The 14,934-nt window shown below is 42.8% G+C and overlaps 1 protein-coding gene across 6 annotated transcripts in view; it reads right to left on the bottom strand.

Annotated features, from left to right (window-relative positions):
- KCTD6 (potassium channel tetramerization domain containing 6) overlaps positions 1-14,934 on the bottom strand; it is an 87,343-nt gene that overhangs the window by 19,758 nt on the left and 52,651 nt on the right. For all 6 annotated transcript variants that reach the window (XM_074404452.1, XM_074404453.1, XM_074404451.1 and 3 more), the window contains one exon: positions 10,563-10,721. In XM_074404452.1, the coding sequence (XP_074260553.1) occupies positions 10,563-10,615 (53 nt within the window). In that variant the 5' untranslated portion in view covers positions 10,616-10,721. The remainder of the gene's footprint in view (positions 1-10,562; positions 10,722-14,934) is intronic.

The raw sequence follows: 14,934 nt of genomic DNA, 5'->3' as shown, positions 1-14,934 counted from the left end.
AGTTCGGCATCAATATGGTGACCTCCCGGGAGCGGGGGACCACCAGGTTGCCTAAGGAGGGGTGAACCGGCCCAGGTCAGAAACGGAGCAGGTCAAAACTCCAGTGCCGATCAGTAGTGGGATCGCGCCTGTGAAGAGCCACTGCACTCCAGCCTGGGCAACATAGGAGACCCCGTCTATTAAAAATAAAATTACCCTAGGGTTTTGAGGCAGTGCGGGGCTGGGGGGTTCAACACCTCAAAGGCTAACAGTGGATCCATTGTTATCTCAGCAAAAATAAATAAATAAATAAAGAGAGAGAGCACCATGTCGAGCAGTAACTATAGCAACTGCATGCAGAGCCATGTTTTGGGATTCAGAATTGCCTTACACATGTCACTCATTTCCTGTCACTGACATCAGGTCCCAAGATGACTGGGTGGGACCCCAGCTTGCTCTCTGGCTCTGTCACTTACCAGCAACCAGGGCTAGGACCCATTCAAAAGCCTCTCAGCCTCAGTTTCCTCAACTGTCAAATGGAATAAACAACTCCTTTGCAGGGTTGTTACGACGCTAAAACGAAACAATTAAAGTATGAAAAATTCTGATAATGCAGTGCCTGGCATGAAGTCGGCACACAATAAATTGGTAGCTCTTATTACAATAACTAATTGCTGTACTGCTGATTTGAAGAGATAAATATAGAAGTGAAACCCTGGCAGGCAGCAGGAGAACTGGGCTGAGAGAGAAGGGACGTTTTGAGACTGATGATTTGATTGTTCCAACAGGACTTCTTAAAACATCCATTTATTTTGGTTACAAGTTGAATATTGTCCACCTTGATAATTGCTACGAATAATTAGGGAACAATGACTTCCACTGACGTTCTTATAGCACTTGTGTGAATAATTAAATAGATCTTTTTATAACTCTTTCTGAATTAAGACATGCAAAACCTAAACTAACATTGTAAAACTCAGTTGCCAGAGTGATGTAATTATACAAAGCAATAAACAGGAAAGTAATAACTTTAAATATCATTAAATAAGTAACAACTGGGAAGAAACAGTGTCCCCATTTTGACTGAATTTTTTTTTAAGTTTAATTTTGTTACTGGGGTATAACGTCCATATAGAAATATGCACAAAGCAAAAACAGTTTAATGAATTTTCACAAAGTAAACATACCCTTGTAACCAACATGCACATAAAGACACAGAACAGCACCAGTACTCCAGGAGCCCCCTCATATCCCTTCCTGGCTAATCTTTCCTTTTCTTTCTTTTTTTTTTTTCTTTCTCCTCTTCCTCCTTCTTCCCTTTGAGATATAATTTGCAAGCCATAAAATCTATTCATTTTAAATAAACAGTTTGGTGATTTTTTTCTAAATTTATGCAATTATGCAACCATCACCACCATTCACCTGTTTGTTTGTTTGTTTGTTTGTTTGTTGAGACAGAGTTTTGCTCTTGTTGCCCGTGTTGGAATGCAATGGCCTGATCTTGGCTTACTGCAACCTCTCCCTCCTGGGTTCAAGCAATTCTCCTGCCTCAGCCTCCTGAATAGTTGGGATTACAAGCACCCACCAGCATGCGGCAAATTTTTGTATTTTTAGTAGAGACAGGGCTTCACCATCTTGGCCAGGCTGGTCTCGAACTCCTGACCTCAGGTGATCTGCCCGCCTCAGCCTCCCAAAGTGCTGAATGACAGGCACGAGTCACCGTGCCAGACTACCATCCAGCTTTAGAATCTTTCCTTTGCTCCAAAAAGTTCTCTTATTCAAAGTCAGTCCCTTTTGATAGTCAATCCTTACTCCCATCCTCAGCCCCAGACAACCATTGATCTGTTTTCTGTCCCTAGAGTTTTGCCTTTACTAAAATTTTTAAATAAGTGGAAGCATACAATAGGAGACAAACAATAATAGTCTTTTGTGTTATAACTAGTTTTTAATCATAAAATATATAAATGTAAACATTGCCAGATTAGAGTCTTCCAAGTGTGACACATGAAACAACTTTAGGTCCTCAACAAAATACTACAGAATTCAACAGTGCATGAAAAAGATTATTTGCCATAATCAAGTGGGATTCACCCCAGGGATGCAAGGATGGTTTAGCATATGCAAATCAATAAATATGATACACACATCATCAGAATCAAGGACAAAAACCATATTAGCATTTCCATAGACACTGAAAAAAACAGACAAAAGTCAATATCCCTTCATGATAAAAACCCTCAACAAATTGGGTATAGAAGGAACACACCTCAACACAATAAAGGGAATATATGACAAGCCTACAGCTATTATAATATTGAACAGGGAAAAATTAAAAGCTTTCCACTAACATCTGGAAAAAGACAAGGATGCCCACTTTCACCACTTTTATTCAACATAATACTAGAAGTCCTAACCATAGCAATTAAGCAAGGACATTTAAATTGAAAAGGAAAAAGTCAAATAACCCTTGTTTGCAAATAACATGATCTTTTTTTTTTTTTTGAGACGGAGTTTCGCTCTTGTTACCCAGGCTGGAGTGCAATGGCGCGATCTCGGCTCACCGCAACCTCCGCCTCCTGGGTTCAGACAATTCTCCTGCCTCAGCTTCCTGAGTAGCTGGGATTACAGGCACGTGCCACCATGCCCAGCTAATTTTTTTGTATTTTTAGTAGAGACAGGGTTTCACCATGTTGACCAGGATGGTCTCGATCTCTCGACCTCGTGATCCACCCACCTCGGCCTCCCAAAGTGCTGGGATTACAGGCTTGAGCCACCGCGCCCAGCCTAACATGATCTTATATTTACAGAAGTCTAAAGACTCCACCAAAAAACCTTCAGAACTGATCAATGAATTTAATAAAGTTGCAGAATACAAACTCAGCATACAAAAATCTCTAGCACTTCTACATGCTAACAGTGATCAACCTGAAAAAGAAATCAAGAAAGCAATTTTATTTATAATAGCTACAAAGAAAATAAAATACCTAGGAATAAATTTAACTAAAGAAGTGGGGCCAGGCATGGCAGCTCATGCCTACAGTCACAGCACTTTGGGAGGCAAAGGTAGGCAGATCACTTGTGTCTCCAGGAGTTTGAGACCAGCCTAGGCAACATGGTGAAACCCCATCTCTACAAAAAGTACAAATTAGCCAGGCATGGTGGCATGCACCTGAAGTCTCAGCTACTTGGAAGGCTGAGGTAGGAGGATCGCCTGTGCCCAGGAAGTCAAGGCTGCAGTAAGTCATGATCATGCCACTGCACTCCAGCCTGGGTGCTGGAATGAGACCCTGTCTCCAAAAAAAGGAAGATCTGTACAAAGAAAACTATATAACAGTGATGAAAGAAATTTAAGAGGACACAAAAACTGGAAAGATATCCCATGTTCATGGATTGGAAACATTAATATTATTAAAATGTCTATACTCCCCAAAGTGATCTACAGATTCAATGCAATGTCTATCAATATAATAATGACATTCTTCACAGAATTAGAAAAAAGAATCTTAGGCCAGGCATGGTGGCTCACTCCTATAATCCTACAACTTTGGGAGGCCACGGCGGGTGGATCACCTGAGTTCAGGAGTTCAAATCCAGCCTGGCCAACATGATGAAACCCCGTCTCTCCTAAAAATACAAAAAAATTAGCTGGGCATGGTGGCGCATGCCTGCAGTCCCAGCTACTTGGGAGGCTGAAGCAGGAGAATGACTTGAAACCAGAAGGTGGAGGTTGCAGCAAGCCACTGCACACTAGCCTGGACAACAGAGTGAGATTCCAACTCAAAAAAAATAATAATAATAAAGGAAGAAAGAAAAAAGAATCCTAAAATAATGTGGAACCACGGAAGACCACAAATAGCTAAAGCAATCCTAAGCAAAAAGAACAAAGTTGGAAGCATCACAATACCTGATTTCAAATTATACTACAAAGCTGTAGTAACCAAAACAGCATTCTACTGGCAGAAAAACAGATACATAGAGCAGTGGAACAAAATCGAGAACCCAGAAATAAATCCATGCATTTACAGCCAACTGATTTCCACAGAGGTACCAAGAACATACATTGGGGATAGGGCAGTCTCTTTAATAAACAGTCCTGAGAAAACTGGATATCCATATGCAGAAAAATAAAACTAGATCCCCATCTTTCATCATATACAAAAATCAACTCAAAATGGATTAAAGACTTAAATGTAAGGTCTACAACTTTGAAACTACTAGATGGAAACATTGGGGAGCACTACAGAACAGTGGTCTGAACAAAGATTTTTTGAGTAAGATCTCAAAAGCACAGGCAACAAAAGCAAACAATTAACAAAGTGAAGAAACAACCTTCAGAATGGGAGAAAATATTTGCAAACTATCCATCTGCTACAGTTTGGATATTTGACCCTCAAAACCTCATGCTGAAATTGACCCCCAGTGTTGGCAGTGGGGCCTAATTGGAGGGTCCACTTCTAATGGGTTATGGGGGCAGATCGCTGATGAATGGCTTGGTGTTGACTTCACAGTAAGGAGTGTGTTCTCTATTAGCTCATGTGGGAGCTGGTTGTTTGGAAGAAGCCTGGCACCTGTCTCCCCTCTCTCTTGCTTCCTCTCTCCAGCAATGCCAGCTCCCTTTTGTTTCTGTCATGGGTAGAAGCAGCCTGAAGCCCTCATCAGAAATAGTTGCTGGTGTCACACTTCTTATACAGCCTGCAGAACCATGAGCCAAATAAACCTCTTTTCTTTATAAACAATCCAGCTCCAGCTATTCCTTTACAGCAACAGTATACAGACTGAGATACCATCTGTACTAGTTCATTTTCATGCTGCTGACAAAGACATACCCGAAACTGGGAACAAAAAAGGTTTTATTGGACTTACAGTTCCACATGGCTGGGGAGGCCTCAGAATCATGACGAGAGGCACAAGGCTCTTCTTACATGGTGGCGGCAAGAGAAAGTGAGGAAGAAGCAAAGGCAGAAACCCCTGATAAACCCATCAGATCTTGTAAGACTTATTTACGATAACAAGAATAGCATGGGAAAAACCGGTCCCCATGATTAATTCTTCCTGGGTCACTCCCACAACATGTGGGAATCCTGGGAGATAAAATCCAAGTTGAGATTTGGGTGGGGACACAGCCAAGCCATATCAGCACCAACAAGGGATTAATAATCAGAACATGTAAGGGACTCAAACAACTGAAAAGCAAACAAACAAATAAACAATCAAATAAAAATGGGCAAAATATGTAAGTAGACATTTCTCAAAAGAACACATACAAATGCCAACAGGAACATGAGAAAATGCTCGACATCATTAATCATCAGGAAAATGCAAATCAAAATCACAATAAACTATGACCACATCCCAGTTAAAATGTCTATCATCATAAAAAACAAAAAATAACAAATGCTGGCAAAGATGCGAGAAAGGGGGAACACTTGTACACTGTTAGGGGGAAGTAAATTAGTACAGCCACTATGGAGAACAGTGTGGAAGATGCTCAAAAACTACAAATAGAACTATCATATGATCTAGCAATCCCACTGCAGGGTATATACCCGAAAGAAAGGAAATCAGTGTGTCAGAGATATCTGAACTCCTATGTTTATTGCAAAACTATTTACAACAGCCAAAATATGGAATTAACCTGTGTGTCCACCAGTGGATGAATGGATAAAGAAAATGCATTATATATACACCATGAAATATTCTTCAGCCACAAAAAAAGAATGAAATCCTGTCATTTGCAGCAACATGGATGGAACTGGACAAGATCATTATGTTCATATAAGCCAGGCACAGAAAGACAAATACCACATATTCGTATTCATACGTGGGAGCTAAAAAACGTGTTATCTCATGAAGGTGAAGAATAGAATGGTGATTAACAGAGGTTGGGAGGGTAGCAGGGATGAAGACAGGTTGATTGATGGGTACAAAAATACAGTTAGATGGAAGGAATATATTCTAGTGTTTGATAGTACAGTAGGGAAATGATAGTTAATAAAAATTTATTATAAAAAACAGCTAGAATAGGTGAAGGGAAGGAAGGCAGCAAATTACACTGCCATGTGTGTACCTATGCAACAATCTTGCATGTTCTTCACATGTACCCCAAAACCTAAAATGCAATAAAGGAAAAAAAATAGCTAGAAGAGAAGAATTACAATGTTCCCAACACAAAGAAAAGATAAGTGCTTGAGGTGAAGGATATTCCAATTACCCTTATTTGAACATTCCACATTGTTTACAAGTACCAAAATATCACATGTAGCCCTAAATATATATATAACCATTACCTATCATGTTTAAAAAAGAAAGAACTTTGGGTGGTATTGAGATAACTATTTGCTCTCTTAACTGTGTGTTTTTAATTAGGTATATGAAAATAACTAGCACATGATGCCAATGATGCCACACATACTATTGTTTAGATATGGACTGGGTTTAAAAATTAATCAATTTTTTAAAAACATTAATAATAACATAGACAAAAAAATTATAAAATTGTATGCAAAGGAGTGAAGCCAATAAAATAATAGATTAAGAGAGAGAAATAGTTTATGTGTGCTTGAAATTCTGCATATCCATCAATATTTAGCCTTTAAAAAATAAATAACAAGGGCCAGGTGCAGTGGCTCACATCTGTAATCCCAGCACTTTGGGAGGCTAAGCCGGTGAATCACTTGAGGTCAGAAGTTCAAGACCAGCCTGGACAACAAGGTAAAACCCCATCTCTACTAAAAATACAAAAATTAGATGGGTGTGGTGGTGTATGCCTGTAACCCTAGCACTTGGGAGGCTGAGGCAGAATTGCTTAAACCCAGGAGGCAGAGGTTTCAGTGAGCCAAGATGGCACCACAGCACACCAGCCTGGGTGACAGAGCAAGACTTTGTCTAAAAAAAAAAACCGGCTGAGAGCATGGTGGGAGGCCAAGGCGGGTGGATCACCTGAGGTCAGGAGTTGGAGACCAGTCTGACCAACATGGAAAAACTCTGTATCTACTAAAAATACAAAATTAGTCAGGCATGGTGGTGCATGTCTGTAATTCCAGCTACTCAGGAGGCTGAGACAGGAGAATTGCTTGAACCGGGGAGGTGGAGGTTGCAATGAGCTGAGATTGTGCCATTGCACTCCAGCCTGGGCAACAGGAGTGAAACTACGTCTCAAAAAAAAAAAGAAAAGAAAAAAGAAAGAAAGAAAAGAAAAGAAAAGAAAAACAACAGCAACAGCAACAGATGTTTATAGCCATTGAGGTGTTTGATTCATCATTTCAACACCTTTTTATTGTGTGCCTTCTATGTGCTAGACGCTAGATAAATGTTGATTTAGAGATTCTACTCAAACTGCTTTTTGTATTTACATTTAAAATATTCTTAAGAGAAATTTGATGATTCAAATTAAGTCAAGAAATGTTCACGGACGTTTAGGAGTATGAGAAGTTGCTGTGCTGACCCTTCCACACTCCCATGCAAAGAAGGGGGTGCAGGACAGAGCACTGGCCCTCAGAGAGCTCATGATGAGGTTGGAGGGAAAGCATACCAATAAAATGAGAAATCACAGCAAATCACAGTAAAGAACAAGCCCCAGGGGATGCAGTGACACACAGTAGCGCATGGTTACACGTTTGCACACAGCAGCTGCCACAAAGGCTTTGGGCTGACAAGAAGATTCAGAATTCAGGAAGGTGAGTCAAAGTATGTATGGATGACAAGGTATTTGGCCCAATGGAGGGTAGAATTTAGACAGGCAAAGAAGAAAGACATGGTTCCAGCAAAATCAGAAGCATAACAGAGAAAAGCATATGCTAGGGAGAGCTGACCTACAGACTAGTGCAGAGTTGAAAAGGGTGGAGAGTTGGCCACAGGTCAGAAGGGCTGATTCCAATGCTGACTACCCACAAACAACTGTGAACTCAACTGGCGAAAAAAAAAAAAAGAGACGTAGTCAGAATATTTAGGCTGTCTCAATCAATCATTTGTAGAATGTCTGCAGAATAGATAGGTGAAGGATGGATGGACAGATGGATGGATGGATGGATGGATGGATGAATAAAGGAAAGCAGGAAGGGAGGTTATGCATATGTAGCCCACATCCATCCCTGCCTGTGTGAAGTTAAAGTTCAATACTATGTGCTGTCTTGATATCTGGCAAAATGAAAGGGCCTCAAATGGCCTAACAAGTCCCTTCCCCACTATGCTCCTGTAGATATGGTCCCCTGGCCAAATAACCTTCCTTATTTAAGGGACTAGGCACAGTTCCTGCTTATCACTGAGTAGCAAGTTTCACTTCCTGCCAGCCCACAGAATGACTCCAAAAGCCAATCACTTCCTCCTGTAGGGATTAAACAGCACTTCACCCTCTTGAAACTACAAAGCCTTCCTCCCACAGACCCTGACAGTTCACTCTGTTCCTGGGCGCAACCCCCATATGGTCCTGTGTTCCCCACCCCTGGGCTGTGAGTATGTGATGAGTAAGCTGCTGTCAATCTCACCTGGCCAGTGTAGTGTTCTCCCACCCCCATAACCCTAGCCAGGAATCCTTCCTTCACTAACGGGAGGAAGAGGAGGCAATCAAAACAATCCTCCCTATTTTTCTTTGCTGACAGAACCTGGATTTTGTTCAAGGAACCATCCTTCCCAACATGACTTAGAAAATGGTTGCTTCATCCCCAGCTCAGAGATAAATCCTAATTGGTTTCATTCCCTCTTAGTGGTCCCATTAGACTCTAGCATGTGACCCAGTTCTGCCCATTAAAACCTGACGATAGAGGGAGGGGTGGGGCGCAAAAAATATAAATAAATAAATAAATAAATAAATAAATAAATAAAATCTGAGGATATATCTGATGGGAGGTTTCTGGGAAGGAATTCCTGACTCCTGAGATGGGAGCACTGAAATAAGGCCCCTGTTCTACCTCTGTAGGTTGCTGTGTCTAGACCCCATGTGTTCACCTGTGGCTCCAGTTACCCTGTGGCCAAGAGCATATACAGCCTACTCTAGAGGAAACTGAAAAAGAGATGGAAAAGCCTGGGTCAGGCCGGGAGCAGTGGCTCACTCCTGTAATCCCAGAGTTTTGGGAGGCTGAGGCAGGAGGGTCTCAGGCCCAGGAGTTCAAGACTAAGTCTTAACTGCCACCATTGAGCCAATGAATCAACCCTCACACCTTTGAATAATGTCTTTTCTTAATGTTCATGCCAGTTTGGGTCAGTATTTTCTCTTCCTTGCAACTGCAAACATCTTACTGATACATCAGCTTTTAGCTGTATTGGTAAAGATGAATTCCTAAATCCATCCAAAGGGATAGCATTCTTAAAAGCATTTTCAGGACCTTTAAAGTTCAAACCGATGAAATACTTGGATGAGGTTGATTTAATTATCAGAGAAAGAAACTAGCCATTGTGCACCTACTGCATACATTCACAGTATCCCTAAAGTTGATTGCTTTATTGCCCCTGTTTTATGGAGGAGGAAACAGAAGCTCGTGAAGGTATGTGATCAGCTCAGGTCACACAAACAGCAAACTTTTAAAACCTAGGTCTGTTTGTCTTGTCAGACCCCTGCAGGGTGTTTCGCCCTGAGTGAATTAGACTGGGAACTAACTGGGAAGCCAAAGTGAAGAAAGAGTTGAAGGAATATCAGTAGACAATTTTTGTTTTTAAAGCAGAACTAGAAGGACTTCTTCTATTTTTTTAGATAAAACAACACCACCAGCAACCTCTCACTTTTTCTGGCACATCCAAACCAGACACGAAAGTATGTGAAAATGCAAAATCACATGTGAGATGTATAATCAATCAGTCACCAAGTATTTATGGAGCTCATAACATGAGCCTGGCAGCCAGGGTAGCCGGGCACTGTGTTTTCTAGTCCTACAGAGAGAGGGGCCAGACTATAGTACAAACTCTAGTACAAGATGAGAATAATCATAAAAATGTAGTTTAAAGATCCCCTCACAGGTCGGGGGCAGTGGCTCCCGCATGTTCTGGCTCTCTCAGAACTTTGGGAGGCAAAGGCAGGCAGATCACTTGAGGTCAGGAGTTTAAGACCAGGCTGGCTAACATGGTGAAACCCCATCTCTACTAAAAATACAAAAATTAGCTGGGCATGGTGGTACATGCCTGTAGTCCCAGCTACTTGGGAGGCTGAGGTAGAAGAATCGCTTGAACCCAGGAGGCAGAGGTTACAGTGAGACGAGATCCCACCACTGCACTCCAGCCAGCCTGGGCAACAGCAAGACTCTACAAAAAAAAAAAAAAAAAAAAAAAAAAAAAATCCCCTCTCGGGATTATTGGTCCAGCATTTTTTAAGTTTCTAAGATACAGTTGAGCACTGCTTATAAATAAGTTCTGAAGTCTAGAGTCAGGAAGACTGGGATTAAAATTCCACCTCTTCCACCATTGCAGTGTGACCTTGAGCAAGCTTCTTATCTCACTAAGCCTTAGTTTTCTGATCTGTGAAATGGAAATAATAATAGTACTTAGTTCAAAAGGCTACTGTGCCAGGTCCAGTTTGTGTCTGACAGATGTTAGAGAATATTACTTTTTACCCTTCTATTATTCCTTTTGAAAAAGTAGAGTCTATAATCTCCCACCTGGAAACGCAGAGCTGGAGTGAAAGCGTGAGCTGGCAGAGGGCCTGGATCATGCTGTAGGGTGATAATCCACACGCTTGGATCTTGTATTTTCCTTTCTCTCTTTTTCCCAATTCAGAAGGGAGCTGACTCTGGGAATACTGTCCAGAGTCTGGAAGCCTGTGGAAGGTGATGCAACCAGCTGTTACAGTAACTTCAGAAAGGGCCCCAGGATGGCAGGAAAGCAGCAGAGGGGCCTGCTAAGTGGCCCCTCCTGAAGCCAAAGGGGCCACTTAGCCGGACCAACAGATCCCTTGACCAACTATGTGGACCAGTGACCCAGAGCCAGATTCATTTCCCTCCCTAGTCATGGCCTTACTTCCACCCCCCAGGACTGTGGGAAACTCAATAAATATATGTTCCTGGGGAAGTGGGTATGTTAGGAAAGACCACAGTTAGAGGGGTTTTTTTTTTCTTTTGAGACAGAGTCTTACTCTGTCGCCCAGGCTAGAGTGCAGTGGTGTGATCTTGGCTCATTGCAACCTCCACCTCCCAGGTTCAAGCAATTCTCCTGCATCAGCTTCCTGAGTAGCTGGGACCACAGGTATGCACGACCGTGCTCAGATGATTTTGTATTTTTAATAGAGATGGGGTTTCTCCATGTTGGTTGGGCTGGTCTCGAACTCCTGACCTCATGATCCACCAGCCTTGACCTCCCAAAGTGCTGGGATTACAGGTGTGAGCCATTGAGCCCAGCTGGTTAGAGGTTTTATACCAGGCTGGCACGGCAAAAACCTGGACTCAGAGTCAAGTTCTAGAAAAGAAAACTTTATTTTTTGTCTACCTGAGTTGTGGCCTGAGAGTCCTACCAGCCATAGCTGGTATGAAGAATTTCCAGTTACTTGTTCTAAGGAGACCATGGTGTATACAAAGGTCCACAAATCTCAACCAGGAGCAGGAAAGAAGGTAAAGCTACAGGCGAGATCATAGGCCCATCGCCAGGAGGAGGGGACGCAGGCAGATCGGCCAGAGGCCTTTGGTGTGGGCTTGGGCACCAACAAGGAAGCAAATGAGGGGGCGAAGGAACAAATAAACCCACCTGGCAGAAAACTGCCACTGTTCACAGTCTTTCACACCCAATTCTTATTAAATCCAGAGATTTGGGTTTGCAGCTGGGGTTTAGCAATTAAAACTGTTATGTTGCAACACCTTTCCGGTTTGAAGTGGTAAAGGCATAAGGCCTGCGAATTTGTGGATTTGACACTGCAGCCTTCTGTGCAAACATCTGACTCACTCTGCACCCCTAGAGGGGAAGAAGCCAGCTCAGGTTTCACTCTTAACCCCCAAACCCTGCTGTGAATGTCAGTTCTTTTCCAGAAGCAAACGGAACAAAGCAAATCTCTTTAAATCAGTGCTGACAGCCTAAACCCAAGTTTATGAAGGTTCAGGCCACAGAGGAGGCCCTGTGCTCCAGGGTTGCACGGTGAGGGGTGAGCGGCTCTGAGTCAAAAGAGCCAGAACCTAGACTTCACTATTTTCATCACCTTAACATTTACATTCCGAGAGCCTGGGGAAATGGATCTTTGAGATGACAGAACATTAACCTTTGCTATAGCAAAGTCTGGGCCGTCTCCAAGTGCCTACAAAAAATGGTACTCCTTATCTTCATTCTAGCCTCCAGTCTGTTGGAAAGGTCAAGACAGGGGAGGGGCATGGACAGCGGCAACGTCTCAGGAAATCTCGGTGCTCACAGGGCCTGTAGCTACCCTCCAAGTCCACTCTGGCATTTTCTGCATGAGTAAACTCAGGCTTAGGAGAGGTCAGGGAACTTCTGCAATGTCCCAGCGCTGGATGGTCCATGAGCTGCGGCTGAGGTCCACGCTACCTGCTCTGGTCTGTTCACTCACTGTAACGAATGTGTGCTGGTTACTACCAAGGAACCTCCGTCTGTGGTTGTATGGGTCATGGTGGTCGGCACGGCTCCAGCCTCCCCTATGGAAGTCGAGGAGGCTCCAGATTCCCTCTCCCCAACTCCTGAGAGCAGAGATGTGACCCACACCCTGCCATCAGGACATTACACCTGCAATGTCTGTGGGAGATCAGAACACGCCCCACTAAATATGCCTGTTTGTTATAAGCACTGTTGAGCTGAAGGCAATTGAGAAGATGCAGATGCAGGAAAGCTCTCTACCCTTCCTCTAATTGCCTAAAAGAGGGACACAGATTTACGAAGACAAAAGGTATCCTGTATCCACTCCTACTAAGAAGGACAAAGGCTGGGGCCAGGCGCCATGGCTCATCCCTGTAATCCCAGCACTTTGGGAGGCTGAGGCGGGTGGATCACCTGAGGTCAGGAGTTTGAAACCAGCCTGGCCAACATGGTGAAACTCTGTCTCTGCTAAAAATACAAAAAATGAGCTGGCCGTGGTCGCAGGTACCTATAATCCCAGCTATTCTGGAGGCTGAGGCAGGAGAATCACGTGAACCCAGGAGGCGGAGGTTGCAGTGAGCCGAGATGGTGCCACTGCACCCCAGCCTGAGCGACAAAGAAAGACTCAGTCTCAAAAAAAAAAAAAAAAAGACAAAGGTCAACCACTGAAGACAACTTGAGACCTTCATGGACCTGTTCACGTCCAGAGCAATCGACATGAACAAGTTTCACTCACTGGCCTTTATCTGCCAATTACTTGCCTTCCCACAAGTTGCTGCCCCTAGAGACTCACTTCTCTTGTTCTTTGTTGGAGGTGCTATATAAGCTGGAATTCTTGGAGAACGACTCATTCCCTGGGTATTCCCCATGTGTATATATTGACAGAAAACAGGGTCATAATCCAGACGCCAAGAACAGGTTCTTGGATCTTGGGCAGGAAATAATTCAAGGAGAGCCACAGACCACAGTGAAAGAAGCAAATTTGTTGGAAACCTGCTACAGAGTCAAGCAGAGCATCCTCAGAAAGCAGGAGGAAGAACATGCCATCCTTGGTTAGCATCTCTACTTATAAGATGCCATGAGGAGCTATAATTAAACTTGAAATGTGCAGATGTGCTTGCTAGAGGTAGTGGCTATTAGGGTTGTCAGTGACCATTAATCCTTCAATCGAAGCCGGCTCATTATCATTATCTTTAAGTACATGGGCTCCATGCTTAGGACATCTGGACGTTCTGCAGGCTTGGTGGGAGCTGCTCTGTAGGGCCATAAATATTCGGTAATTATAATCGGTGGTCAGCTTAGAATGTGGCTATTTTCGGGTTCTATATATCAACCTTTTAAGTGTCTTGTGAGTGCCCAGCTACTCACTTCCAGAGAATCACTCTGGTCATGTGTTCCTAAACTAGAGGCCTGGTAAGCAGCTGTTCCTCTAACATACATATACATTCATAAACTCTTGTTTGCTTTACTTTTCTCTTGTTGATCTGTCTTTTGTTACAGGGCTCTGTTCTAACTAAGAACTTATGAAGGTTGAAGAAAAATTTGTTTTTCCTTCCCAACATGTCCAAACTGCCCACAGCCGCCACATTGGTTCTGCCACAGACTACAGTGACCAGAGCCACGTCTTTTTTCTTTTCTTTTCTTTTTCTTTCTTTCTTTTTTTTCTTTTCTTTTTTTTTTTTTTTTTTTTTGAGACAGAATTTGGCTCTTACTGCCCAGGCTGGAGTGCAGTGGTGCAATCTAAGCTCATTGATTACAACCTCTGCCTCCTGGGTTCAAGCGATTCTCCTGTCTCAGCCTCCTAAGTAGCTGAGATTACAGGCATGCGCTACCACACCTGGCTAATTTTGTATTTTTAGTAGAGATGAGATTTCACCATGTTGGTCAGGCTGGTCTTGAACTCCCAACCTCAGGTGATCTGCCCACTTAGGTCTCCCAAAGTGCTGGGATTACACTCATGAGCCACTGCACCCAGCCCCAGAGGCAGGTCGTCTAGTGATAAATTTGCCCAGTGACCAGTTCACCTGTTGACCAATTTGCATAATGAACAGTTTGCCTTGAATTAGACCTCTTTTGAGAGTTTTTGCATTTATTCAGCTGCCCTATTCTTCTTTTTAGTCACCTTTTAGGCATTTTTAAGGATTAAAAAAAATAATTTCCCCTAAGGGGTTTTTCCCCTGCTAAATTTCGAATTTCTGATTATTAATGAAATGTATTATCTTTTCTAAACAATGAAATTGTTCTTTATCTGTGGGAGTCATTGGATAATATATCAACCTTCAAACAAACTGTAAGATACTTCTTTGTAAGTTTATATCAAAGTTGTAGGTTTTTTATTTTATTTTGAGGTGGAGTCTTGGTCTATCACCAGGCTGGAGTGCAGTGGTGCAATCTTGGCTCACTGCAACCTCCACCTCCTGGGTTCAAGCAATTCTTCTGCCCCAGCCTCCCGAGAAGCTGGGA

This window comes from Saimiri boliviensis, chromosome 8 (genome assembly GCF_048565385.1).
Source record: "Saimiri boliviensis isolate mSaiBol1 chromosome 8, mSaiBol1.pri, whole genome shotgun sequence".
Taxonomy (NCBI): domain Eukaryota; kingdom Metazoa; phylum Chordata; class Mammalia; order Primates; family Cebidae; genus Saimiri; species Saimiri boliviensis.
This window is presented reverse-complemented; position numbering and strand designations above follow the sequence as displayed.